At 42.5% G+C, this 27,681-nt stretch overlaps 1 protein-coding gene across 3 annotated transcripts in view; it reads left to right on the forward strand.

Moving 5' to 3' along the window:
* Positions 1-27,446, forward strand: part of B3GALT6 (beta-1,3-galactosyltransferase 6) — a 297,363-nt gene extending 269,917 nt beyond the window's left edge. For all 3 annotated transcript variants that reach the window (XM_044063070.1, XM_044063073.1, XM_044063071.1), the window contains one exon: positions 25,105-27,446. In XM_044063070.1, the coding sequence (XP_043919005.1) occupies positions 25,132-26,127 (996 nt within the window). In that variant the 5' untranslated portion in view covers positions 25,105-25,131 and the 3' untranslated portion in view covers positions 26,128-27,446. The remainder of the gene's footprint in view (positions 1-25,104) is intronic.
* Positions 27,447-27,681: the final 235 nt, after the last annotated feature.

Raw genomic sequence — 27,681 nt, forward strand, 5'->3', positions numbered from 1 at the left:
GCGTGCCGGGCAGCACCGGTTAGCTAGGGTATAACTATTCCCAGCTCCTCAAAGTCTGCTCTTCAATTTTTCCTTTGGAACTAGACAAACTTTCAACTTAAGCACTCAAACCATTCACTTCTCAGCCCAGCACTTGCTCAAAACTCTTAGCACTAATAAACCTTAGCACTAGACCCACCTATACTGTAGGGAAGGACAAGGCTCTCTATTCGACCTTACCAGCCAGTCAGTAAAACGGTTCACTGTACTTATCCAGGCATGTCCAAAGGTCAGTTTCAGGTGTACTCTCCGGTGCAATTGGTAAATCTGGGAATTTTGAGGCAATGTTACAACTGCCTTATGCACACAGACAACCCTCTCATCCTACCACCACACACTAATACATGCGAGAGATGCAATTATACAGCCAAACTGGAGGCTAAGCTCTCTCAATCCCAGACTGGACCAGACAGTCAAGAGGAGAAGGGAATTACTTGCATCACACCACCAGTCTCACATAGCCGTATGAAACCAGCACCGGCAAAAAACACACATAAATGCATAAAGACATACTATGAGGCTCTAAATAAAAATCTGCAAAAGCAACAGAGACCTCCAAAGCAGACATCCAAGCAACCTCCACCCCCCAACACAAACCATGAAACACATAATTCACAAAACCAGTGTGCCATGCAATCACAGCCCTTAAGGCAAAATAACATACCCAACACACTAGTAATAGGTGACTCTATAGTCAGGCACACTGACGTCCCACTCACTAGGCTGAACAAGGAGAAGGTTACTGTTAGCTGCCTGTTGGGTGCCAATATCCGCCACATAACACAAGCACTCAGGTCACTCCAGAACAAATACAAATATGACTGTCATTGTCCATGTTGGTGTGAATGACCTGAGCCGTACCTCCCTGGACTACATGAAAAGAGACATGGAGGAGCTCTCTGATCGCGTAGCCCAGGCCGGTATGACCCTGACCCTGAGTAGCATCCTGCCCTTACTAATAATGATACCACGGTATAGAGAAAAGATTATCAATTTCAACAATTGGCTAAGCTTCTGGTGTCATTCAAAGGGGATCCAGTGTCTGTCAGCCTGGGATGACATGCTCGACAAGCCACGCTGCTTCGCTAGAGATGGCTTGCACCTGTCACCCTTAGGCTTTCGAATACTGGCCAAGGCTCTTGCCACCCCCATACTGTCTTTTTTAGGCAAGGCTCAAAAGACAAACCCACCGCCATAAATAGCACTAGTAACAAAAAACTGAGGGTAATGCTATTCAATGCCAGAAGTCTAAACCTCAAAATGCACGCACTCAAAGCACTACTCAGTATGGAGAAAATCGATTATATGTGCAGTAACAGAAACCTGGTTTAAGGCTCCAGAGAGCACCCCAGCACTACCAGGCTACAACTCATACCATACATTTTGGCCACAATACCCGGACCGAAATATAAAAGGGGGGGGCATATCCATATTCATCAAGTATACCCACACCTCCAGGTTAGTGGCACAGCACGATGCTTCAGAGATCATCCATGTGCAACTAACAATGGGCCAAACTGAAATTCAAATTGTAGCTTGTTACAGATCACCCACCATGTTCCAGGACCCCCATTCAGCATTTCTGGTTACACTGGGAAACATAAAGGTCCTACCAAACACCCTGATATTGGGTGATTTCAATTACCCAAACATTAACTGGGAGAACTACTCAAGTACTAACTTCCTTGCCCAACATTTCCTAGAATTTATAAATTCAAATGCCCTGGATCAACTGGTCAACACCCCCACCAGAGATGACAACGTATTGGACCTGGTCATCACCAACATGGGCGACCAGTGTTCCAAACCAGAGGTCAACCCCTTGCTGGTTAGATCTGACCATAAACCAATCACTCTGGATTATCCACATTCCACCTTGACCCCCAGTCAAAGAAATCACGTGAAAAACTTTTCAAAAGCAAACTTCACGTTACTTAAGACCAAGGTGGAAAGTTTCAAAGCCACCATTCCAAAGGATAATGCTGTCCAAGCTGCAAAATCCTTTACTAATGCACTCTACAGCCACCTACAAGAATGCATGGATCATGCTATCCCAAGCAAAACCAAGACTCACTCTTCCAAGAAAAGGAAACCAGTCTGGTGGACCCCTGCCATAAACAAGCTATACAATAGAAGGAGAAAACTAGTACAGAAAAGAGTAAAATCTCAAGAATGGAAGACATCCCTGATCAGTATCAGCAGGAAACTACAATCCCTCATAAAATCATCCAAGGCTAGCTTCGAAAGAAAAATTGCCAAGGACTCCAAAGATAACCACAAGGCATTCTTTAGCTATGTCAAGAATCTAAGTGGCAATTCTCAGATCTGCTCGGAGTTAGTGCAGAATGGCACAAATTACACTGATCCGACCGATATCGCTAATATCCTGGCATACCAGTTCAGTGCAAACGTCACCCCCCTCTCATCCCCAGAAGGGCCCATAACCATACCAGAAGAATGTAGTGCCCCTGAAATCACAGGCACTCAGGTTAAAACAGTCCTCTCCAAAGCCAAAAACACAGCATCAGTGGGACCGGACGGTTTCTCAGGCTGCGTCCTACAGAAACTCAAAGATGAACTAACCCCTCACCTAAACACACTGTTCAAACTCAGCCTTTCCACAGGCTACGTGCCCATAGAGTGGCGCACAGCAATGGTTATTCCACTCCACAAAGGTGGAGCCACAACAGATCCCAGGAACTATCTCCCTATAAGCCTGACTAGCTTGGTCTGCAAGGCTATGGAGCGCATCATCATGGATCTTATAAACCGAAACATTGGGAACCTCCAAACCCTGGACCCTATCCAGTTCGACTTTAAGAGCAGATCATGCCTCCTAAACTTGGTGGACTTCTTTGAGACAGTTACCAAGGCTATAGACGAGGGAAAGGTGGTCCACACAGCCTACCTATACCTCGCAAAGTCGATTTCCTGATCTGATGCTTCTCATCTAAGGTGTGAGTATGCGATCCATTTACGCATTTCGTAACTCTGCAACTTTGATTTAAAAACGTCTATTTTTAAAAACTGTACAAAAAATGTATACCACACACAAAGAGCTGAAGCAAGCACATCAGTCCTAATAGCACAAGCAGTATCGGAAATATTAATTTCCATACCAGTGTTTAGAAATGCCAATATGGAAATGAGAATTATGGTGCATCTGCTGATCATGCCCCCTGCCACCTTGTACCCAGGGATGCTTCCCTCTTTGTCCCAGTTTAGCTCCTGTACTGGGACAACAAGGAATAATCTGACATCCGTAGATATAGATATATGGATGAGTTCATGATAGCAGGACATGGAGTCAAAGTAACACAGCGATGTTCTTTGTGTTTCACTGTTGCAGTCCTCACACTTTGATTATCCTGCCAGGGGTAGCTCTCAGTTGGCCTGAATACCAGAGGCTTAGTATTTCTGCGTCAGTTGCTGTCGCTTCAGGACTGCCGTCAGGTCCTCAGTGATATAAAAACAGGCAGCCGACACCATTACATCAGTCTTTCTTGCTGAGGAACCCGAAGCAGAAGCTGTTCGCACAAGTGCTAATTGGCCGCTACCTGAGTTTTCTTTTCCGAAATTGAAGTTTAAGTCTTTTAAAGCTAAGTACCCCATTGGGGATCCTTTTTTCTTGCTCTAACCAGTGTCAGAAAAAGTTAACAATTGTCTTGCCTGTGGAAAGCAAATACCACACCGAGATTTCCATTCTTACTGCGTCACCTGTTTAGGCCCAGACCAGGACATCCCTCTCTGCCATTTTTGTGCATTGTTCAACGCCCAAACTATTCGTCGTCGGGCCCTCATTGTAGCTAACTACTTTCGCTCTTGATGTCCATATTCTGAAATGGCTTCTGTAAGCCATTCGACTACCGATCTTCCAAAAAAAGTAAGAATAAAGACAGAGACAGACCGCACAGCTCCAAAACTGCTGACGACGCTTCCTTTAAACTAGTCACCAGTTCACTGGTACTCAGTGAGGTGCTTTTGCAGCCCCTGATGCACGCTTCGATGGATTCACAGGCCACTGCCGAGACCCATTTGGAATCCGGTATGCCACAAGACTCTTGCGGATGTCTCTACCTTGGATGGGTCCGAAGCCGCTGTGCAGGCACCGGCTTCTGAGGAAGTCCTTCGCACTACCGATATTCATCACAAACCAATGACTTCTTTCGCGTCTTCAGTTCTTTCTAAAATTACCGAGTTTCTAAGGCCCAGAATACGAGCTACGCCCAAATAAACGACCCAGACTCAAGCGCTTGCTTCCTTGCCACAATCACAGATGCTTAAAATGGCGGAAGACCTTATCATGCTGATTAGGGAAAGCCAGCCTTCCCCTGCTAAAAGGAAAATACACTTGTCCCCAGCAGCTTTATCTGACCAAGAGTCCGACAACTCTGAGGTTTCTGATTATGAAGACATGCCCTTATCTGCTTATGAGGATTCAGGTGCAAAGGAATCCATTCCTTCTGCCTCTTCTCCAGAGGATTTTTCTTTTGGTGAAATCCTGCATACTTTGAGAGAGCATTTCCATTGGGAATGCCAGGATTATCCTCAGTCCAAAAAGAGACTCAGGGAATTTTTAGATTTACCACAACACAGACCTTAGCTATCCCTGCTGTTCTGGATGATGATCATCGTGTTTCACTGTTGCAGTCATTACAATCGGGTTATCCTGCTGGCAGGCTACCCGCAGTCGGCCTGAGTTCCAAAGTCTAGGTCCGGCATCGGTTGCTGTCGCCTCCTCCCTGGCGTCAGTGCGCCAGGGGTATAAAAGATGCAGCCGACCCCATTTTCTTCAGTCTTTCTTGCCATGCGGTGCCCGAAGCAAAAGCAGTTCGCAAGTGCAGGTCAGCAGACTCCTGAGATTTTCAAATTCGAATTTCAGATATGAAGTCTTCATTAAAGCTAAGTACCTCGTTGGGGAAACTTTTTTCTTGCTCCAGACCGATGTCAGAAAAAGTTAATAATTGTATTTCTTGTGGGAAGCAAATAACTCATAAGGATTTTCATTCTTACTCTATTCCTTGCCTAGGCCCTGACCACGATGTTGCTAGTTGTCGGTTTTGTGCTAGATTTAACCAATGCACTATTAAGCGTCGGTACGATTTTGCATTTCATTACTTTGGCAGAAGATTCAATTATATAATGCCGTTGGAACAGCCGACTACCGGAGTTTATAAAAAGCGCAAAGAAAAAGAGAAGAACAGGCATCCGAGGTCCAAAACCGATGACTAGGCTTCTGCTAGGCCTGTCGACAGTTCTCAGTGAGGCGCTTTCGCAGCCCCTAACGCCCGCTACCTCAGAGCCATAGGCCGCTTCCGACTCCCACATGGAGCCGACTAGACCGCTGGAAACTCAAGGTATTGGACACTCGGAAACTATTCCCTCAGATGGGTCCGGAGCCGCTGAGCAGGCATCGGCTTCTGAGAGTGTTTTCAGGCCTACACAGTTATATGTAAAACCAACTTCAGCTTCAAAGGCAAAGACTAAAGCAGCTCTAAAGACAAAGAAACAAGTACAGCATTCTCCTGGACAGGCCTCCATGCCTAAAAAAACAGATGCTTAAAATGGCCGAAGACCTAATTACTTTGATCAGGGGTTCCCATCCCCCTCCTGATAAGAGGCCTAGGCAAGAGACAGAATATGAATCTTCAGATCAGGTTTCCATTTCCTCTGATTCCTCTTCTGAACAGGAATATTCTCTTCCTCCCTATGAGGATTCTGATGCTGAAGAATCTATCCCTTCAGCCTCTCCTCCTGAGGATTATTCTTTTGGGGAGACCCTGCACACTATGAGGGAGCATTTCCACTGGGAGAACCAAGATTACTCAGAATCCAAGAAAAGGCTCAGAGACTTCCTTTTTTTACCTCAGCACAGGCCCCTTGCTATTCCTCCTGTTTTACACATTGTAGATGATGTATTTTGAGAGTCCGATCTGTCTCCCGACTCTTTGCCACCAGCTCCTGTTAAGCCAGACAGATACTACAGGGTTCCTGATTCACATAAATTTCTTTATAAAAACCCTGCTGCTGACCCAGAAACTATCTCTCAGGGTCCCAAAGGGGTCAAGGCATCCACTGCAAAAAACCCTATCCCCTCTGACAGGGATTCAGGGGCCCTGGACAGATGGGGTTAAAAGATTTATACTTCTGCTACCTTGGCTGTAAGAGCTTTAAATTGTCAGTTTCGTATGCTTAAATATCAGCAATATCTTATGTCACTGCTTAAACAGAAAATGTTGACAAATTCAGACTGTGCAGAAAACAAAGAAATGTAGGATTTATTGCATGCAGCTGAGCAAGTGGGAAAGCATACTTTGCAATGTGTTTTTGATACTCTAGAGGCCTCCTGCAGGGCCGCTGTTACAGGTTATGTCATTAGGAGGCATGCTTGGTTAAAAGAACAGAATCTGCCCGATCATGTTAAAGCAAAACTATTAGATGCTCCATTACAACATGATACCTTGTTTGGTGTTAAAGAAAATGGAGGACAAAGCTAAATCTATGCAAACAGTCAATGATTTCTTACAGGTACAGCCTCCCAGATTCAGCAGGAACTGGCTTACAAAGAATTGGTCATTTCCAGTGTCAGACAGGCCACAAAGAGGCAGATACAGACGCCCCAGAGGCAGATCACAGCCCCAAGGCTCATACAGGCCTAAACAATGGGGTGCTTCTACCTCCAAAAGCGGAGAGGAAAAGGAAAAATCACAGCCATACAGGAAACGGTCTCAATGACTTCCCCCTGCTAGTACCAAGCACTTATCTTCTGGCAGCTCCTTTGAGGGGAAAACTAGCACTTTTTGCACAATATTGGCACATAATCACTCAGGACAAATGGGTCTTAAATATCGTATCACAAGGCTACAGATTCCACTTTCACACCCTGCCAAAGCAAAACGGTATGCCAGACCTGCCACGCAGTCAGTGGGCAGAGGCACAAAAACAAGTATCCTCCCTCATGGACATGAGAGCCATTCAGCAAGTACCACAACAGGAGCAGGGACTGGGATTTTACTCAAAGCTATTCTTGGTGCCCAGAAAGGACAAAGCCTGGAGACCAATTCTGGACCTGTCTGTACTAAACACATTCCTGGATATTCCAAAATTTAAAATGTTAACTCTGCAGCAGCTTCTGCCCATGCTGGGCAAGAAGGCTTGGCTTGTGACTTTAGACCTAAAAGAGGCATACCTGTATGTCCCAATCAGACAATCGTGTAGAAGATACCTCAGATTTATAGCTGGCTCAATGCACTACCAATTCTCTGCACTGCCCTTTGGCTTATCTACTGCGCCCAGGGTCTTCACAAAATGCCTGGCACCAGTAATTGCATTTTGCAGACAAAGAGGAATACAAATATATCCTTACTTGGACAACTGCCTTATTCAAGCAGAGAACAAGGACATTCTACTACAGCATCTGGCGTTTGTAAAAAGATTACTAACAGGCCTAGGGTACTCAGTAAACGAAAAGAAATCAAAACTCGTACCCTCTCAAGAGATAATATTCCTGGGTGCAAGCTTAAATACAACTGCCCAGATGGCTTATCTCACGCCAGACAAACACAGACAACTGACTACTTATTTCAAAATGTTGGCAACAAAGACCCAGTTATCTGCAAGAAAAATTCTGCAGGCTTTGGGCTTCATGGCATCCTGCATTCTGCTAATTCCATATGCAAGACTGCATATGAGGAAACTTCAGTGGTATCTAAAAAGTGTTTGGACTCAACATTGCCACAGCCTGGAAACAGTAATTACCCTCATTCCCTTCCTGCAACAGGAGTTTCAATGATGGGCAAAAGCCTGTCACCACAACACGGGACAGCCATTCACCTTACCCACAGCCAGGCAGACATTGACAACAGATGCATCAGATTATGCCTGGGGGGCCAATATGGCAGGATGATGTATCCAGGGCACATGGTCCGCAAATCAAATGCATCTACGTATCAATCAAAAAGAGATGCTAGCAGTTCAAAATGCCCTGACAACCTTCCAGGGTCTACTTCATCCAGGACAAATACTGATAAAGACGGACAATACTACAGTCATGTGGTACATAAACAAGCAGGGGGGCACACATTCCTACCCCCTCTGCAGACTAGCCATGAACATGTGGGACACAGCATTAACTTACCAAGTACATCTGCAAGCACAATTTCTGCCAGGAAGGATATATATTCTTGCAGACGAACTAAGCAGAAACCTAATGGATCCCCACGAGTGGAAATTGGATCCACAAGTCTTCAGCATGATAACAAGGAACTGGGGATGCCCAGACATAGACCTATTTGCCTCCCCTCACAACTGCCAACTACAGAGATTCTGCACAAGGACTTACCACAAGCAAGCATGGAAAGTGGATGCTCTATCTTTCAGCTGGAAAAAACTAACAGTATATGCCTTTCCTCCTCTGCCTCTCCTCCCCAAGGTACTACTCAAGGTCAGACAAGAGAAGCCAAAAATGATACTGATTGCCCCAGACTGGCCCCACCAGCACTTGTACCCAATCCTAAAGAGCCTGTCTCAATGCCCAGCTTGGACATTACCTCATATTCCTCACTTATTGACCCAACAAGACAGTCAGATACTGCACAGCCAACTCAGGACCTTAAACCTGGCAGCATAGCTGATAATGTAGCCATTCAAGACACACCTCTCTCCAAAGCAGTGATGGATGTTATTTTGGAGGCCAGGAGGCCTAGCACCAGAAAATCTTATGCAGATAAATGGAAAAGATTCTGTGCTTGGAACCAGGCACAAGGTATTGACACGATTGTTCCAAATATTCCTCAGATTTTGCAATACTTAACTGAGATGCTGGATAAAGGCCTTTCCTTTTCATCAATTAAAATTCATGCCTCTGCCATTTCAGCTCATTACAATACAGAACCACCTATTTTTTCGCATCCATTACTAGGGCAGTATCTCAGAGGGGCCAAAAACTTAAGACCCCCAAGGAGAGCACCAATACCTGCATGGGACCACAACTAAACTCACACTGCCTCCGTTTGAGCCAGCCTCTATAGCTGATATAAAATTCTTATCCTGAAAAACAGCTCTGCTCCTAGCAATAACCTCCGCTAGACGAGTCTGAGTTACAGGCACTCGTGGCTGTTGAACCTTTTATCATTTTCCATCCTGACAAGGTTTCTCTGAGGACAAACCCTACAGTTATGCCTAAGGTAGTGACCAGTGTGGCCCTTAACCAAACAATTCATTTGCCTACCTTTTACCCAAACCCACAAAATAAGGGTGAGAGACTTCTGCATTCTTTGGACATTCACAGGCAGCTACGCTTCTACTTGGACAGAACCAAAGCTTTCAGAAAGACTGAGCAACTTCTAGTGGCATATGCTGCAGGATCACAAGGAAAGCCCATCTCAAAGCAGACTATTTCAAAGTGGATAGGCCACTGCATTCATTTCTGCTATTCACAGCATGGCAAATCAGTGCCTAAGGGCATTAGGCCACATTCAACCAGAGCAGCAGCCACTTCAGCAGCCTTCCTCAGAGGAGTACCAACCAAAGACATCTTAGAGGCTGCAAACTTGGAGTTCAGTGCATACGTTTACAAAGCACTATCACTTACCTCTCTACTCTAAATCCAGGGCAGGCTTTCCCACTGCAGTTCTGCAGGGCCTGATAGCCTCTCCTAATCCTATTTAGCACCAGCCTCCCAACCTTAGCTTTGGGATTCAACCCAATTGTAATGACTGCAACAGTGAAACACGATGAACATAATACAGTTGTGTACCTACCATAAATGTAGATGTTCAAGTATATTCACTGTTGCAGTCCAGGTTACCCACCCACCATCCCCCTTTTCCTTGCTGGGACTTATTTGTACTTCTCGATTCTATACAACCTATGTGGTGTATTTGCTTGTAGATGAAGAAAAAGTTGTTTTTTTGTGTATGCATGCTTATTGGCATTATTTAGACTACCATTTTAGAGGCACCTGACATCTGGGGCAAGAAAAACTGAAGAAAACGACATCGGCTGCATCTTTTATACCCCTGGCGCACTGACGTCAGGGAGGAGGCGACAGCAACCGACGCCAGACCTAGACTTTGGAACTCAGGCCGACTGCGGGTAGCCTGCCAGCAGGATAACCCGATTGTAATGACTGCAACAGTGAATACACTCGAACATCTACATTTATGGTAGGTACACAACTGTACTTTCTGGATGATGTAGAATCCAAACCACCAGTGCCAGAGTGGAGAAAACGCCACAAGGAACAAACAACCCACTCTGTGCTGTTGCCTCAAAAAAATCCACAGGCATGAAATGATCCAAAATATTGGTAAAAACACAGGTTTGTTACTCCAGCCCGTCAAAGCAGTAAAATGGCTTGAAAATCATACAGAATAAATAGTACACAACTGTAGTGTATCCAACACAGGCAAGCACTTTTGTCCTGCTCTAGGACTTCTTTATTTATTTATTTTATTTTATTTATTTATTTATTTATTTATTTATTTATATTTGTTGACCGGGAGTGTCCGACTGGACGTAGGTCCATTTTCAGCGGAGGCCCGGGGAGAAAAGCTCCACAGTTAAAATAAACAGACGGTAGTTACATTGGATTACATAGCGATTACGTCTTGAACTGTGTTTGCTAAAACCCACTCCCTCTTTTATGTTGACAATTAACTAATTAAAATGTAAGTCATATTAACCCTATAGAATCTGTTAAAAAGTGTGTAGTAAATTTTAATGTTTGTGTGAATGACAGCAGTGTTATTTACTGAACTAGGTTCTTTTCTATTACAAAATAGTGGCCCTATGTTTCAATTCAGGTTTTATAGATACATTGTCATTTATGCCTGGGGTTACCATGGCATTAAGTCTCAATTGCCACCTCATTTTTGCCTTCTCCAAGTTGTTTTTCCAATTACCCCCTCTTGGATTACTACCAGTAACCTCCAGAATACCAAATAAGAAAGAGTGATTGGGATTATTTTTAATATGCCTCTATATAGCATTATTTTCATCATGTTTTCTCACAGCATACAAATGCTCATAGATCCTCCTCCTAAAAGTTCTTTTGGTTTTACCTATGTAGAAATGTTGACATTCCTGACAAATAGCTATATATACCAGTCCTTTCATAATACAGGACCCTGTTGCTAATTTTATCTCCCTATCCCTTACTTCCAACCATACTGAGGTTCCCACTAAGATGTACCTACAATATTCACAAGTTCCACATCTAGTTGTCCCGCTCACATTGTTCTTAACATTAATGGAATGTTCCAGTAAAAATTTTAAATTGTAGTTGGTTTTAAAAACAAATGTTGGTTCTTTTCCTACTGTATCTAATATTTTCTCATTCCCTTTAAACAACACCCAGTTTTTCTGGACAATATCCCTAATCTTACTACTGGTTTCTCCATAAGTCACCACCACGGATTGGGTATAATCTTTCCTTCTGTTATTTTCATTCTCCTTCACTAAATAGGATCCCAGCAGGGGGTTATACCTACAACCCCACTCGCTAATAACTTGCTCACAAATGGATAGTACAAATCCTAACGGGTAACCTCTTTCAGAAAAAAACTTTACTAGTGTGCCCATTTCTCCATTTACTATATCAATGTTAGAACACATTCTTGCTACCCGGACCATTTGACCCTTTACTACATTTCTTTTTGTGTATAGCAGGTGACTACTTTTAAATTCTAAATAATCGTTTGAAATAGTGGGTGTTCTATAAATTTGAGATTCAAATTTCTTGTTTTCATAATTCTTAAGTAAAACATCAAGATAATTGATACTGTCATTATTAGAAGTACCAGTAAATTTAAAATATTCACTTAAATTATTTATATATTCCATAAATTCTTCATGTTTATCTCCCACCTTCCATAAAATAAAAATATCGTCCAGGTAATGCAAGTAGTGAATCCAAAACATTGAAAAAGAGGTGTTGAAAATATATAACCTCTCCCACCCATACATTACAAGATTCACAAACAATGGTGCATAACTAGTGCCCATGGTTATACCATTGACCTGACGATAATATTCTCCTTCAAAAGTGAAATAATTATTTTTTTAAGATGATTTCCACTAGTGTCATAATAAAGTTCAACATAGTATTACTTAATGATGTTTTTTCCACTAATACTTCGTAAAAAAGCTCTAAACCAGTTTTGTGAGGTATCGAGGTGAACAAGTCAACCACGTCCACAGTAGAGAAACTCAAACTCACTGAAAATGTATCCTGTTTGATTCTGCCCAAAAAGCCCCAAGAGTCCCTTAACACACGTTTTATAGGTACCAGGGACTCCCTTACTATTCTGTCCAGAAAATCCCCTAAAGAGTAGGTGGAACTGTTCTGACAACTTATAATCAACCTGTATGGGTTGAGTTTATATATTTTCAACACCACTTTTTCTATGTTTTGGATTCACTACTTGCATTACCTGGATGATATTTTTATTTTATGGAGGGTGGGAGATAAACATGAAGAATTTATGGAATATATAAATAATTTAAGCCAATATTTTAAATTTACTGGTACTTCTAATAATGACTATCAATTATCTTGATGTTTTTCTTAATAAGAATTATGAAAACAAGAAATTTGAATCTCAAATTTATAGAAAATTCACTTTTTCAAATGATTATTTAGAATTTAAAAGTAGTCACCTGCTATACACAAAAAGAAATGTAGTAAAGGGTCAAATGGTCCGGGTAGCAAGAATGTGTTCTAACATTGATATAGTAAAGGGAGAAATGGGCACACTAGTAAAGTTTTTTTCTGAAAGAGGTTACCCGTTAGAATTTGTACTATCCATTTGTGAGCAAGTTATTAGTGAGTGGGGTAGTAGGTATAACCCCCTGCTGGGATCCTATTTAGTGAAGGAGAAGGAAAGATTATACCCAATCCGTGGTGGTGACTTATGGAGAAACAAGCAGTAAGATTATACCCAATCCATGGTGGTGACTTATGGAGAAACAAGCAGTAAGATTATACCCAATCCATGGTGGTGACTTATGGAGAAACCAGTAGTAAGATTAGGGATATTGTCAAGAAAAACTGGGTGTTGTTTAAAGGGAACGAGGAAATATTAGATACAGTAGGAAAAGAACCAACATTTGTTTTTAAAACTAACTACAATTTAAAACTTTTACTGGAACATCCCATTAATGTTAAGAACAATGTGAGCGGGACAACTAGATGTGGAACTTGAATATTGTAGGTACATCTTAGTGGGAACCTCAGTATGGTTGGAAGTAAGGGATAGGGAGATAAAATTAGCAACAGGGTCCTGTATTACGAAAGGACTGGTATATATAGCTATTTGTCAGGAATGTCAACATTTCTACATAGGTAAAACCGAAAGAACTTTTAGGAGGAGGATCTATGAGCATTTGTATGCTGTGAGAAAACATGATGAAAATAATGCTATATACAGGCATATTAAAAATAATCCCAATCACTCTTTCTTATTTGGTATTCTGGAGGTTACTGGTAGTAATCCCAGAGGGGATAATTGGAAAAACAACTTAGAGGGGGCAGAAATGAGGTGGCAATTGAGAATTAATGCCACTGTAACCCCAGGCATCAACGACAATGTATCTATAAAACCTGAATTGAAACATAGAGCCACTATTTTATAATAGAAAAGAACCTAGTTCAGTAAATAACACTGCTGTCATTCACAGAAACATTAAAATTTACTACACACTTTTTAACAAATTCTGTAGGGTTAACATGACTTAAATTTTAATTAGTTAATTGTCAGTATAAAAGAGGGAGTGGGTTTTAGCAAACACAGTTCTGAAGAAGTCCTAGAGCAGGACGAAAGCGCTTGACTGTGTTGGATACACTACAGGTGTGTTCTATTTATTCTGTATGGTTTTCAAGCCATTTTACTGCTTTGACTGGCTGGAGTAATAAACCTGTGTTTTTACCAATATTTTGGATCATTTCATGCCTTTGGATTGTTTTGAGGCAACAGCACAGAGTGGGTTGTTTGTTCCTTGTTATGGATGATGTCTTTATGGAATCCAGCCTAACTCCTGATACTTTACCTCCTGCTCCCAGGAAATGTGACAGGTACTACAGAGTCCCTGACTCAAACAAATTTGTTTTCAAGAATCCTACTGCTAACCCAGAGGTCATCTCCCAAGGACCTAAAGGAATAAAAGCAACTACAGCTAAGAATCCCACCCCCTCGGACAGGGATTCCCGAGAGTTAGATGGGGTAAAAAAGTATACACCTCTGCAACTCTTGCCATTAGAGCATTAAATTGTCAGTTTAACATGCTAAAATACCAGCAACATACTATGGAACTTATAAAGCAAAAATGATCTACCTTCCCCGACTGTGCAGAAAATAAAGAATTACAGGAGCTTATGCATTCTGCAAGCCAAGTCAGCAAGCATACCCTGCAGTGTGGGTTTGATGCTCTAGGAGCATCTTGCAGGGCAGCAGTCACAGGTTCTGTACTTAGAAGGCATGCCTGGCTTAAGGAACAGACCTTGCCAGACCATGTTGAATCAAAATTATTGGACGCACCTCTGAACAAAGACAATCTGTTTGACACCAAAGCAGAAGAGGTTTTAAAAAAGATGGAAGAAAAAGCTAAGTCTATGCAGACAGTCAAATATTTTTTGCAAGTACAGCCTCCAAGATTCAGTAGGTATTGCCCCTCAAAATATTGGTCCTTTCCAGTCCCCTCAAGGCCACCTCAGATTAGACCTATGGGAAGCAGACCCCCCCAGACAACAGTCTCAGGGTATGCAGAGATCTAAGCAATGGAGTACCTCCACTCCTAAAACAGGGAGCGCTAAACCACCCTACTTCTCAACTCATCCCCTCACCTCTACCCAGTTGCTCGTGGCCCTAGGAGGAAAACTTGCTTACCATGCAAAAAACTGGGCCTCTATCACCAACAATCGATCGGTCCTCAACATAGTATCCCAGGGAAACAAATTTTATTTCCACACGCTGCCAACCCCAAAAGAGTTCTCAGATCTTCCTCCAAACCAGTGGGCAGAGGCACAAAAGCAAGTTAAGTCCCTGCTCTCCATAAGGGCAATTCAGCCTGTTCCTGCAGAACAGATAGGCCTAGGTTTTTATTCCAGACTTTTCATGGTACCCAGAAAAGAGGTCACCCGGCACCCAATCTTAGATCTATCCATTCTAAAAACCTTCCTGGTGGTACCAAAATTCAAAATGCTCACCATACAGCAGCTTCTCCGTATGCTGTCCAAAGATGCCTGGTTAGCCACCCTAGACCTAAAGGAGGCCTATCTGCATATCCCAATCAGGGACTCCTGCAGGAAATCTCTGTTTCAGGGCAGGATCTATACATTATCAGTTCTTTGTACTTCCCTTTGGCTTATCCACTGCTCCCAGAATTTTCACAAAATGCCTGGCTCCAGCTATTGCCTTTTGCAGACAAAGAAATATTCAAATTTACCCCTACTTGGACAACTGCCTGATTAGGGCAGAGAGTCAGGAAAAGCTGTTTCAGTAACTGACATTTGTAAAGGATCTTCTAACCTTATTGGGGTACACTGTCAATGAAAAGAAACCCAAACTAGTCCCCAGTCAAAAAATTGTATTCCTGGGAGCAAGCTTGGACACAGCATCCCAGATGGCATTCCTTACTCCAGAAAAACAAGCCTATCTGACAGGCTGCTTCTCTCAAATGGCCACCAAAACCCAGTTATTTGCAAGGAAAAATCCTGCAAGCTCTAGAGTTCATGGCCTCCTGCATTCTACTAATTCCATATGCCAGACTGCATATGAGGAAACTTCAATGGTACTTAAAAAGTCTTTGATGCCAACATTCTCAGGTCCTGAAAACTATCATACCTATGATACCTTGTCTAAGGAAAGAGTTCCTTTGGTGGGCAGCAGCATGAAACCACATCAAGGGACTTCCCTTTACACAACCCCATGCCGCCCAGACCCTAACCACAGACGCATCAGACTATGCCTGGGGTGCACATCTGGACGGCAGGTGCATTCAGGGCCACTGGAGCCCAAATCAAATTCATCTGCACATCATCCAGAAGGAGATGCTAGCTGTTCAGCACACTCTAACAGCTTTCAGATCCCTACTGTCTCCGGGGCCTCTTCTAATCAAAACCGACAACAAGCAGGGGGGAACCTACTCTTACCCACTCTGCAGGTTAGCCATGACCCTTTGGAACATGGCCTCAGCCATGCATATTCACCTGCAAGCCCAATTCCTGCCAGGCAACCAAAACTCTCTGGCAAACAACTTAAGCAGAAATCTCCTAGACCCACGAGTGGCACTTAAACCACAGCACCTTCAGCCTTGTGAACCAGAAATGCGGTACCCTGAAGGAGGACCTATTTGCCTCCCCCTACAACCACCAACTCAGCAAATTCTGCACCAGGGAACCTCACAGCAAAGCCTGGAAAGTGGATGCCCTGTCCTTCCACTGGGAAAACCTCTCAATCTATGCATTTCCCCCCTTCCTCTTCTTACCAGAGTACTACTCAAAATAAAGGAGGAGAGACCAAGGGCAATCCGGATTGCCCCAGACTGGCCACGCCAGCACTGGTACCCACTACTGCGCAGTCTGTCTCCATTGCCTCCATGGCACCTTCCTCAGATTCCAACTCTTCTGACTCAGCAGGAGGGAGAGTTCTTGCATCCACAATTGCACACCCTGAATCTGGCAGCCTGGCTTATTCCTTGACTTCTCCTCCAGTGGCCAGCCTAAGCAAGCAGGTCCTGGATGTGATACGTGAATCCAGATGATCCAGTACTAGAAAATCCTATGCTGACAAGTGGAAAAGGTATTTTTTCTGGATCCAGACTAAAGGAGTTGAACCAGCACAGCCATCCTTACCTCTCATCCTGGATTGTCTAGCAGACCTACTCTACAGGGGCCTTTCCTTCTCTTCCATTAAAATACATGCCTCTACCATCTCTGCACATTACAGCACTGAGCCACTTCTCTTCTCACACTGTCTCATCAAGCAGTTCATGAGAGGGGCTAACAACTTAAGGCCTCCAAGAAGAGCCCATACCCCTTCTTGGGACCTCAACTTTGTGTTCGAGGCTTGGATGCCATGTTATGAGTTTGAGGCATGGATGGCAAAGAATGCACTTCGAGAGTTGACTTTTTTTATTTTTTTTTCTGTGTGTTTTGCTGGCTTTCAAAGCCATAAAGCACTTAGTGAGCACTGTCAGAAAGGCAGTGTAACAGTCCTTTACATTTACGCTCGCAAGGGGTTGTGGATGGATGGATGTTGCAGGGTTAGTGTTATCGCATATTAGTAATGTGGGTATCACCACCTTGTACCACCTTACTAATGTATGTTAACCCTAATCTTGGAAGTTACCCAAGAAAAAACCTATCTGAAACATGACTACTGTTCAGACCAATTGTACCTTGAGTTGTGGTGATTAGACCTCCAAAGGAAATCTTCTCCGTTTGTAAACCTTTTCTCTTTTTTTTTTCTTTGCACTTTTTTGCATTTTCAAACTGCTGGCATCAGTCACTTGACTCTTGATGCTTTTGTATTTTGATAGATCAACATACACTTAACATGTTATATATATTTTTTTGGATTTGCCAGAATTGTATGTACTGTAGATGCTAGCCTGGTGGCACAGAGGAATAAAGCTCTGACTATGACTCATGACCCAAATTTCATTAACATCTGAAGTGTCTGGCAGTACTGGCAAGGTGGATGGGTTTGCCTGTTCTGTGAGGCAGTGGCTATGCTAGGCATTCCTCCCAGAGCTCTGTGCTCTGAGAGGGGATGTTAGGGCTTGGGGATCAGAAGGATGAAGCAGACATAACTGACATATGGGCCTCCGCCCAGCCTAATGTCATCAGCATTTGGGGGAAGGACCTTATGGGTGAAGAAAAATGCTGCAGGCTCCAGTATAACCATTCTTTTCTGCCCCATCTTCTTTGCTTGACAGGGACTGTAGCTCTGTTAACCTCAACATGTAGTTTGGCAGGGGAGGGAGACTCCACGATCAGGTGCTTTTCTAGTAGTAGGGAGACCCTGCTTGTGCATGACACATATAAGAGCTTCCAGGATGATAGGGAATTTGTAGACTGTGACTGTAGGGGTAGGCAGGACCTGCAGTCAGTAGCAGCAGCAAAAAAAAAAAAAAAAAAAAAAGTACTGTACCATGTTAGATTTTCTAGTTCAGTTTTACAGACAAATATTCAAAATGTACTAGTCTCTGAAGATGTCCTTCCATTTCACTGTTGCAGTATTCATTACATTAGGGATCCCTGCCAAGGGTGGCCGGTTGTCCTGCCATTATACCAAAGCCTTAAGGTATGTAGTATGTCATACGTATGCTCCTTGTGTAACACAGGGCATAAAGGTTACATCCGGAAGTACCATTCTCAGAACTTCTTTGCCTCCAGTCCAAATGCCATCGCTTGATCATCTGTCTGAACACCCGTTCTGTTGCTGGTTTGCCAAGCCATTGCAGATAAGTGCCCTATTGGAGTTCTTTTTTATTTATGTTTATTGTTGCTTGTGGGGTTTCATGTCGTCCAAGAAGGGTGAGTGCCAGTGTAAGAGAACGATTTCCCATAAAGACTGCCATTATCAGTGTCTTCTTTGACCACAAGTCCTTTTCCATCCGTCAGGCCTTTGTACCTAAAACCCTTTCTAGCAGACTCCCTTTTCTGGTGCTCTGTCTTGAAAGGTAAATTCTTAAGTTCCTTATGAAAAACATAATGGGGGGTACTTCTGCTCAGAGGGACAGCAGTCAGTGAAGAAGGCCAAGAAGCCTATGCCAGAATCTTCTGCTGTTCAGGCTTTGCCAAACATCTCTCCTGAAGCAAGGGAATGCCCGGAGGGTTTGCCCAGCTTCATCATTTGATTCCTCTGCACAACCGGGTTGGAAGCTGTCAGGGATCTGACTTTAAGCATGTCTGAGGAGGCATTGCAGACGTCCATTTTGGATGGTTAGTGGGAATCATGGCTGAAAAGGGGCCTGGGGGGGGGGTGTTCCTCAAATTTTAGTCACCAAAGAAGTCTCTGCTACCATCATTGAATGCTGTCCTGGGTTAGAGCCTTCCAAATTTTATAAGGTGGACATCCCATTGAAGAAAAAGCAAAAGATAAGGCATGTCACTCCTGCTCCCAGTGATCCGCAAAGTGAATGGCAGTCCTTTACTCAGGGTTTGTTTAGTGGTTAATGGCATTGAAACTTCCTCGGGGAGTTTCTGTTCCAGCCCCACCTTGGTCTTCTACTCCAAAAAGACCCAGGAAACAGGATCCTTCTGAGGAGGCGCTGAATTTGGATGAGGAATCCCTTGCTTACTCTTCTCAGATTCCCCCTCCCTTGGTAGTTTCCTCTACCTCTGACCCATACTCCAGTCATGATACTCCCTTTGAACAGATTTCTTTTGGGGGACATTATCTCCAGGATGATGGAGTTCTTTAAATGTGATTGTGCTCAGGTTTCTCAGGTACATAAAAGATGCTATGAGTTACTGCAGATGGAATTTCCTAAACGTTCTGCTGTTCCTCCAGTTTTGGCTGCCTTGTTGGATGCACTTTCTAATACTTCTCAGCCCCCTGCTCCCAAGAAACCTGGACTCTAGGGTGCCCAAGGACTGTAACTTTTTGTACAAGTGTCCTTCTGCTGAGCCCTTGGTGTTGTATGTAGCTTTTGACAAGCACTCACAATTGCTTCTTTCTCCCAAGTTGCTACCCTCTGATAAAGATAGCAGGACCATGGAAGGGCTAGGCAAGAACTTTTATACCTGTGCCACTTTGGCTTTCAGGGATGTTAATTATCAGACCCATATGTGTGTTGGCTGTCCTCTCTCAGGCTTGTCAGGTTATTTCTGATCTTCCAGACTCTGAGGGAAAAAGTTCTGCTCTTTTCCTGTTAGGAACTTCCTCCCAGGTGGCTCATCATTCCATCAGGTGTAGTTATGATGCAAAAGATACTCCCTCTAGGGCTGCTGCTTTTCAGTCCGTGATGAGATGGTATTCTAGGCTTCAGCTTCAACCTTTGTCTGATGATATTAAGGCTAAGTTGAATTATGTTCCTCTTGATAATAAACACTTGTTTGTTGAAGCTGCTGCTGCTCTGCATAAGTCCCTTTAGGATAAGGACAAGGCTTTACAGGAACTTAAATATGTTTGTCTCTCTTGTGCCTAAATTTCAGAGAAACTATCCCAGTAAGCCAGCATTTGTTTGCATGTAATCTTGCCTTCCTCCTAAGGGTAAAAAGAGTGACAAGTGGGCTCCTCCTGCTAAGGCTGCTTGGACTTAAGTGCCTCAGAAGTCTCCTTTTCTGAATAAACCACATGCTGTCTGACTATCCTATTCTGCCCAGCCACTTTCCTCTTTCTGTTTGCCTGCCCCCCCCCCCTTTCTCCTTTTCCCTCTTCCTCTCACTCCCTGTCCCTCTCTCTCCTTCTCCCTGTTTGGCATCAGATTAGTCAAGATTCCTGGGTCCTGTCTGTTATTCACCAGGGCTGTTTCATGGTTTGGAAATCCCTTCCCCCTTTTATGGGTATTTCTCAACCCCCCAGGAACAACTCTTTCTTTCCAGAGGTGCTTTGAGACCTTTTGACTCTGGGTACCATTCAGGAGGTCTGTGTGTCCCAGAGAGGTAGGGGGTTTTACTCCAGGATGTTTCTAGTACCCAGAAAAGAGGGAGACCAATTCTAGACCTTTGTCATCTAAACACTTTTCTGAATGTGCTCTCCTTTCGAGTGTTATCCCTTCAGGCTTTGGTTCCTCTTCTGCTTCCTCAGGCCTATATGTTGTCTCTGGATCTCAAGGATGCTTCTCTCCATGTCCCGATCCCACCCCTTTTCAGGAAGATTTTACATTTCTCTGCTTCCTGGCATTTTCAGTTCTCTACTTTGCCCTTTGTTCTTTATACTGCCCCATGGGTATTCACCAAGTGCCTCACTCCTGTGATTGATCCAAGTATTTCCTTACTTGGACGACCTCTCCAGAGATCCTGTTGCAAAAACCTTCATCTTGCCATTTCTTGCTGCAAAGCCTGGAGTTTACAGTAAACTTCAAAAAGTCTTTTTGACTCTTTCTCAAGACAGTGTTTTTTGAGGTGCATGATCCAGGCATTCCCTTTGCTGGCATCCCTGCCTCCTCCCAAGGCCTTGCCACTCATTTCTTTCTTTCAAACTCTTCTTCTTCTAGTCTCTATTAAAGCCAGGGAGTTTGAGAGCTCTAGGATTCACGACGTCCACCATCCCTATGGTCCCTCTAGCCAAACTCCACATGAGAAAGTTTCAGTGGTTTCTGGAGTCAGTTTGGCTTTAACATGTGCATCCCCTATATTTCGTAGTTCTTTTTCTGTCTTGTCTCAAGAAGAAACATCACTGGTGGATCCTGAAGTTGTCTCTGAATCCAGGGCTCCCCTTTCGTCACCCTCTTCCCTGTCAGGAGCTATTTACAGACACTTCAGATATGAATTGGAGAGCAGCTTTTGGCTCCCTAAAAGTGCAGGGCATGTGGTTGCCTCTTCTACAGAAAGAGCACATCAGTATCAAAGAGATGAGCGCTCTTCTAATGGTGCTTCAGGCTTTTCATCCTTTTCCTTCCCTAGACCTTTCAAGGTATTTACAGACAATGCCACAGTGATGTGGTATGTAAACAAACGGGGCAAGATCTTATCCGTGCCGGTTGGCACTCCTTGTATGAGATTTTGTGGTCCAGTACCAAGTGACTCCAGGCAGTTTACACTCCCTCGGGTCAAAACATTTTATTTATTTATTTTATTTTACATTTGTTAACCGGGGGTGTCTGAGCCGAAAAGGCCCTTTTTCACCAGAGGCCCGGGGAGAAAAGCTCCACAAAGAAAAATTACAGACACATTTAGTTATTTAGACATGATCAGTATACACACAAATTACAGGAGACATGTTTTTACAGTGGTATGCGGCACATAAACAGTTACAGTGGAGAGAACAAACAAAAAAATATTAATTTTAAAAATAAAGGGAATTAATAGATTTGTGGTATACAGATGAAATTTGGAACATAGGTAGAATGCATACATAGTACACAGGTACAGTACATACATTGTAGATTAGCCAGTGTTTGTGAGTAAGATTGAAAACTATTATTAAGTGCTCTAGATTTTGTATGTATGTGTTATCCGCTTTCACTAGCCTGGGGAGCAATCATGGCACTGCCAACTTTCCTTGAGGTGTTGCCTGATGTCTTCCACATTGTGGCAGATATCACTTGTTTTGTATATCTGAATAAGACAATGAGGCTTGGGTGATCGTTTAAGTGCTAACACATCAAGATGGATAGCAGGAACATTAAACTTAAATGAACTAACTAACTGACCTGACTTAACTACACACATACATTCTCTCACTCTGGCTGCTCACTCAAAGTGGCACTCTTGCTTGCACATGCTCAGTACTTATAAGCACATGCCTACTGACTGGAAAACTTCTTAAAGGTATATCACACACTCATCTACAGAAGACAATATGAGCAGGTCCTTAACTGAATCCCATGAATGGATGTTTCACAGGGATGTGTTTCTGGACATTGCCCACCAGCAGGATTACCTCCAAATAGATGTTTTTGCTTCCCCTCTGAACAGACAACTTCTGTTTTGTGCCAGAGTCCCAGGTCCTCTTGTGTGAAAGGTGGATGCCCTCTCTTTCTCTTGGAAGGGGTTGTTTCTTTATGCTTCCCCTCCCCTTCCCCTCCTTCCAAAAGTCCTGTTCAAAATTCTACAGGAAGCTACCAAAATCTGTTTGGTGACTACCTTTTGGCTGAGACAGTGTTGGTTCCCTCTTCTGCATTTAGCCAAGGGCAGTCATCACTTGTTATCTCACAGGGTGGATGTGCTCACACAGGACAAGGGATCTTTCATCCATCCCCACCTGTCCACTCTTCAATTGACACTGTGGGTGATAAGATTTTGATTCCACATAGACACCTTCTTTCTGAGGACGTGTGTAGGGGCCTGCAGGAAGCCAGAAACCCCACTACTAGCAGGACATTCTACTTATCCAAATGGAAGAGGTTTTCTGTTTGGTGTCTTTTTCATAGTCTGGATCAGTTTTCTGTGGCTGTTCCGTTAGTTCTCTCTTATCTGTGTGAATTGCTCAATGCTGGATTGGCTTATTCTTCTGTTAAGGCCACTTATCAGCTATCTCTGCTTGTCTGACTTTATCTCCTCATTTAGCTTCTAGATTTGAGACTAAACAATTCCTAAAAAACGTCTTTCATATTAGGCCTCCCAAGAAGCCTGTTCCTCCTCCTTGGGATCTTAATGTTGTTTTGGAAAAATTGACTTCAGCTCTTTTTGAGCCTGCAGTTTCAGCTTCCTTGCAACATTGCTGTGGGAAAACTGTACTTTTGTTAGTCCTTTTGCCAGACGGGTATCTGAGCTTCAAGCCCTCATGGCTTGTCCTTCTTTTTTTGGTGCTTCATAAGGAAAAGGTGCCCTTGCGTACTAATCCTTCTTTTATGCCCAACATGGTGAATGAGTTGTCCCTTCTCTGCAATCTGCCAGTGAGAAGGTGCTGCACATGTTAGATGTGCATAGACAACTCAGATTTTATTTGGATAAGACTAAGACTATTAGGAAATCTGATAAGCTCTGTTTCCTTTCATCTCAGGTCCTTGGGATTAGCTGTATCCAAGCAAACTATTTCTTCTAGGTAATCAAAAGCTTTCTTTTTGTGATTCCTTTCATGGTAAAAGCCTTCCTTTTTATGTTAAGGCTCATTCTACTAGGGCTGTGGTTTCTTGTGGTGCTTTTTTCAGGGGTTTGAATACTAACTCTATTCTTGAGGCAGTTACCTGGACTTCTCTGCATATTTTACCAAGCACTACAAGTTGTATGGAATCTCCAGAGCTAGAGCTGGTTTTGCTAGGGACATCTTTCATGGCTTACTAGTGGGCTCTGCTGTTCCCTCCTCCCAAGTTTCTTCCTGAGCTTTAGCACACTCCCTCTTGTAATGAATACTGCAATAGTGAAATGGAAGGACGTTGTACAGTTGTGTAAAATCTTATCATAATGGTAGATATCCTTATCTTCACTGTTGCAGTATTCACTCCCTCCCTCCGCCTCCTGGTCTATTTCTCTTCAGGATGTACTGATTACCTGTCTTTTCCTTGAACTGGCATTCATATTGGAGCTGTTGTGCCCTCAGCTATGCTACGCAAGGAGCATACGTGTGACGTATGGTGTATCTTAAGGAAACCTTAAAGGCTTTGGTGTACTGGCCGGACATCAGGCTGCTCTTGGCAGGGAATCACTCATGTAATGAATCACTGCAGCAGTGAAGAGAAGGACATCTACCATTATGGTAAGATTTTATACAACTGTACTTTCTTGTATTTTCCATCCAGATTTGGGAATTGTTTGTATTTTATTATGTTTACTTCAAGAATAATTCATGGGTTGGTGTCTGATTTGATTTTTTAATCATTTCTGAATATTTTCTTAAACTCCAAGAGCAAAATTTGACAGCTTATTAATTTATCTCTCAAAAAAGTAGGTGTGTAGAATGATATGCTGGAGTTAATTAGTATTCCATTTTATGTAACTGCTGGAAAATTTTTCCCACTTTTCTTAGCTTTGAATTGTGTTGTGCTTTGTATCTGTTAACCAGCGCTGTTTGAGTTTAAGATTTTATTACTGGGATATTTACTGATTTAGTGTTTTTTATTTTGGTCCGGTTGTATGTTTTGAAACTTCTAATTGTTTTCTGGCTTGGTTACAAACACCCAAGTAGACCTTAAAAATATGTGTTAAATTTTTCACAGGATTGTAGCAAGTCCGGCGTCATCAAGAGCAAAGGTTGAAAACTTGTGCATATTCAGGAAATGACCTTTAATTAAAATGGCAGATAAAAAAAAATTCCTGTAACCTTGTTCAATTATAGAAAATTAGTCATTAACAGCATGTAATCAGTTTCATTTGATTTTGAAAAAAATCTTCTGTTTGGTTGCATTTTATGATGCTCCTTGTTTGCTTTGTCTTTCTTCATGATCTGTAGTATGATTTTACCTGCGGCTGGTTTTGAATATTTGTATTTAATAGTATGTATTTTCATCTTGCAGTTCACACCCCCTCCAGAACTCTGCACAATGAACTTGCTTCGTCTTGTTTGTCGTCATAAAACTGCTCTGGGCATCGGCAGTATTTCACTGTTTGCTGTGGTCCTTCTGTACCTGGCTAAGTGTACGTCAGAAACTCTGAAGTCCCCAGGATCTGGTTTACCATGTCAGGCAGAGAAGAGGAACTTGCAAAACACTGACAAACCCAAAGAGCACACTGCTTTTCTAGTAGTGCTGATAACAACTGGACCAAAGTATACAGAACGGAGGAGCATCATTAGAAGCACATGGCTGTCAAAGCGCGATCCAGATATTCTTTGTAGATTTGTAGTAGGTGTGAGTGGTTTGTTACAAGAAGATCTTCAAAATCTTGAGCTAGAGAATGCCAGGTACCATGATCTTTTACTACTGCCAGACTTGAAAGACTCTTACGAGAATCTAACTAACAAGATTGTTCATATGTACTCTTGGCTAGACTTGCATGTTGACTTTAAGTTTGTTTTAAAAGCAGATGATGACACTTTTGCAAGACTGGATGTCATTAAAGACGAACTTCAGGTGAAGGAATCAAAGAAGCTTTATTGGGGATTCTTCTCTGGCAGGGGTAGGGTCAAATCTGGAGGGAAGTGGAAGGAGAGTACATGGGTTCTTTGCGACTATTACTTGCCTTATGCTCTTGGTGGTGGTTACGTTTTGTCTGCAGACCTAGTACATTATGTAAGAATTAATAAGGACTTCTTGAAGTTCTGGCAGAATGAGGATGTTTCACTAGGGGCATGGCTAGCACCAGTTGATGTCCGTCGTGTTCATGATCCCCGTTTTGATACTGAATACAAATCTCGTGGTTGCAACAATAAATACATTGTGACCCATAAACAGAGCATTGAAGATATGCTTGAAAAACATCAGACCCTAACAAAAGATGGAAAACTTTGTAAGGAAGAAGTGAAACTAAGGCTTTCATATATCTATGACTGGAATGTCCCACCATCTCAGTGCTGCCAGAGGAAAGACGGTGTTCCTTAATATTTGGCTTGCCACTTAATTACCTGTGGAGTGTAGACAGAGGGTGGAGACATTAATGTGCAGTGTCCCTACAAGTGGTTAATGAAAGCACAGCTGCCATAATGGTGCAAGGGAAACCTGAGCTTGCTTTATCTGTAACAAGAAGGTGCACAAGACATCTGGATGCACTGAACCTGCTGGTGAAGATGAATTATAAATAACTGCTTTGCTGGAACTAGAGGGCATTTCTCTCTGAGTACAGATAAAATACTGCAGTTTGCTGTGTCATTAGTGTCACATTTGCATCAGATCTTATTCTGGGAAAACTGTTTTACTTGCACAAGATTAAAACATAAAACTAGCTTGGAAACTCTTCATGTCTAATTTATTATGGATTCTTCTGACGAGCTGTGCAATGAATTCATGGAGCAAGCAAACTTTGAGACTTTGTCTACGCCATTTTTTTCTGCACTTTTTATACAGCAGTGATGCATTTTGGAAAATGTATTCTGTAAACTGGAATTTTATGAACTTACCTGCTTAAATGACAAGATAAGTTTGCAGAAATGTACTTTTCTTTAGTACTGCATTGAAATCCTGTCCTGCTTCCTGGTCTTTAAATGTCATGCATATAGACAGTAGCTAACACTGCTAAAGTTTGTTACTGAATTGTAGTTAAATCCAGCACTCTTCATTTTATGTCCTTACTTATTGGCTTAATTCATTGAGTAAATTTTTAATGCATAAACATCACTAAAGGTTTTATACAAATAGCAGACTGCTTTACTGCATAGAAACAAAACTACAGAAATGTGTGAGGGGCTATATTTCCCATGTAAAAAATACTGTTGTGCCAGAAACTGCAGTAGCTATAGGGAAATGTTGTTCCTCAGTAGGTTGGCTGTTTAACTGTACTTTTGATTCTGTTTTTACTGACCATCATATTTGGCAGAACACTGTTCTGTTAATAGTTCTCTTTAGGGAAAAAAGACCTATTTAAAATGCTTGAATTGGGAAAGCTGTGAACTGCATTTTGAATATATTTATATGCTGGAAAGATGATACAAGTTCATTTAGTTCTGTATATATTTATATATATGTATATTTGGTGTCCTTCGTGTTGTGCAGTAAATAGCTAATGTATGTATTATACAAATATTGTTTTATAAGGTTCATGTCCATTAGCTTTGGGGTATTTTTATTAATTTTTAAGTTATAATTAAGGCAGCTGCTTGGCATAATAGTACTGTACAAACTTGATGAAATAGTATTTATGAAAAAAAGTTTAAAAGCAATGGCACAAAAACAGCATTTTAATAAAAAAAAAAGAAAAACACTCATTTGCATGTTGTACTAAGTCTGCTTTCTGTTAAGTGTGATATGTTAATTAATTTCTCACTTTAGCAACACTGCGGTATGGTACAGCTGCCGCTACAGCTGTTTTTGTATTCCTTTCTCTACATCCATCCAGTGTTCAGTCTCCTGCTTGTGTTTATCCATATTCATGAAGGTACAGAGATCTTTTAACTTTCACACATTAAGTAGCTGCCTTTGCAGAGAATGCTCAACTTTTAT

The sequence above is a fragment of the Protopterus annectens genome, chromosome 2.part1, assembly GCF_019279795.1.
Source record: "Protopterus annectens isolate FY-2018-M chromosome 2.part1, PAN1.0, whole genome shotgun sequence".
Classification (NCBI taxonomy): Eukaryota; Metazoa; Chordata; order Ceratodontiformes; family Protopteridae; genus Protopterus; species Protopterus annectens.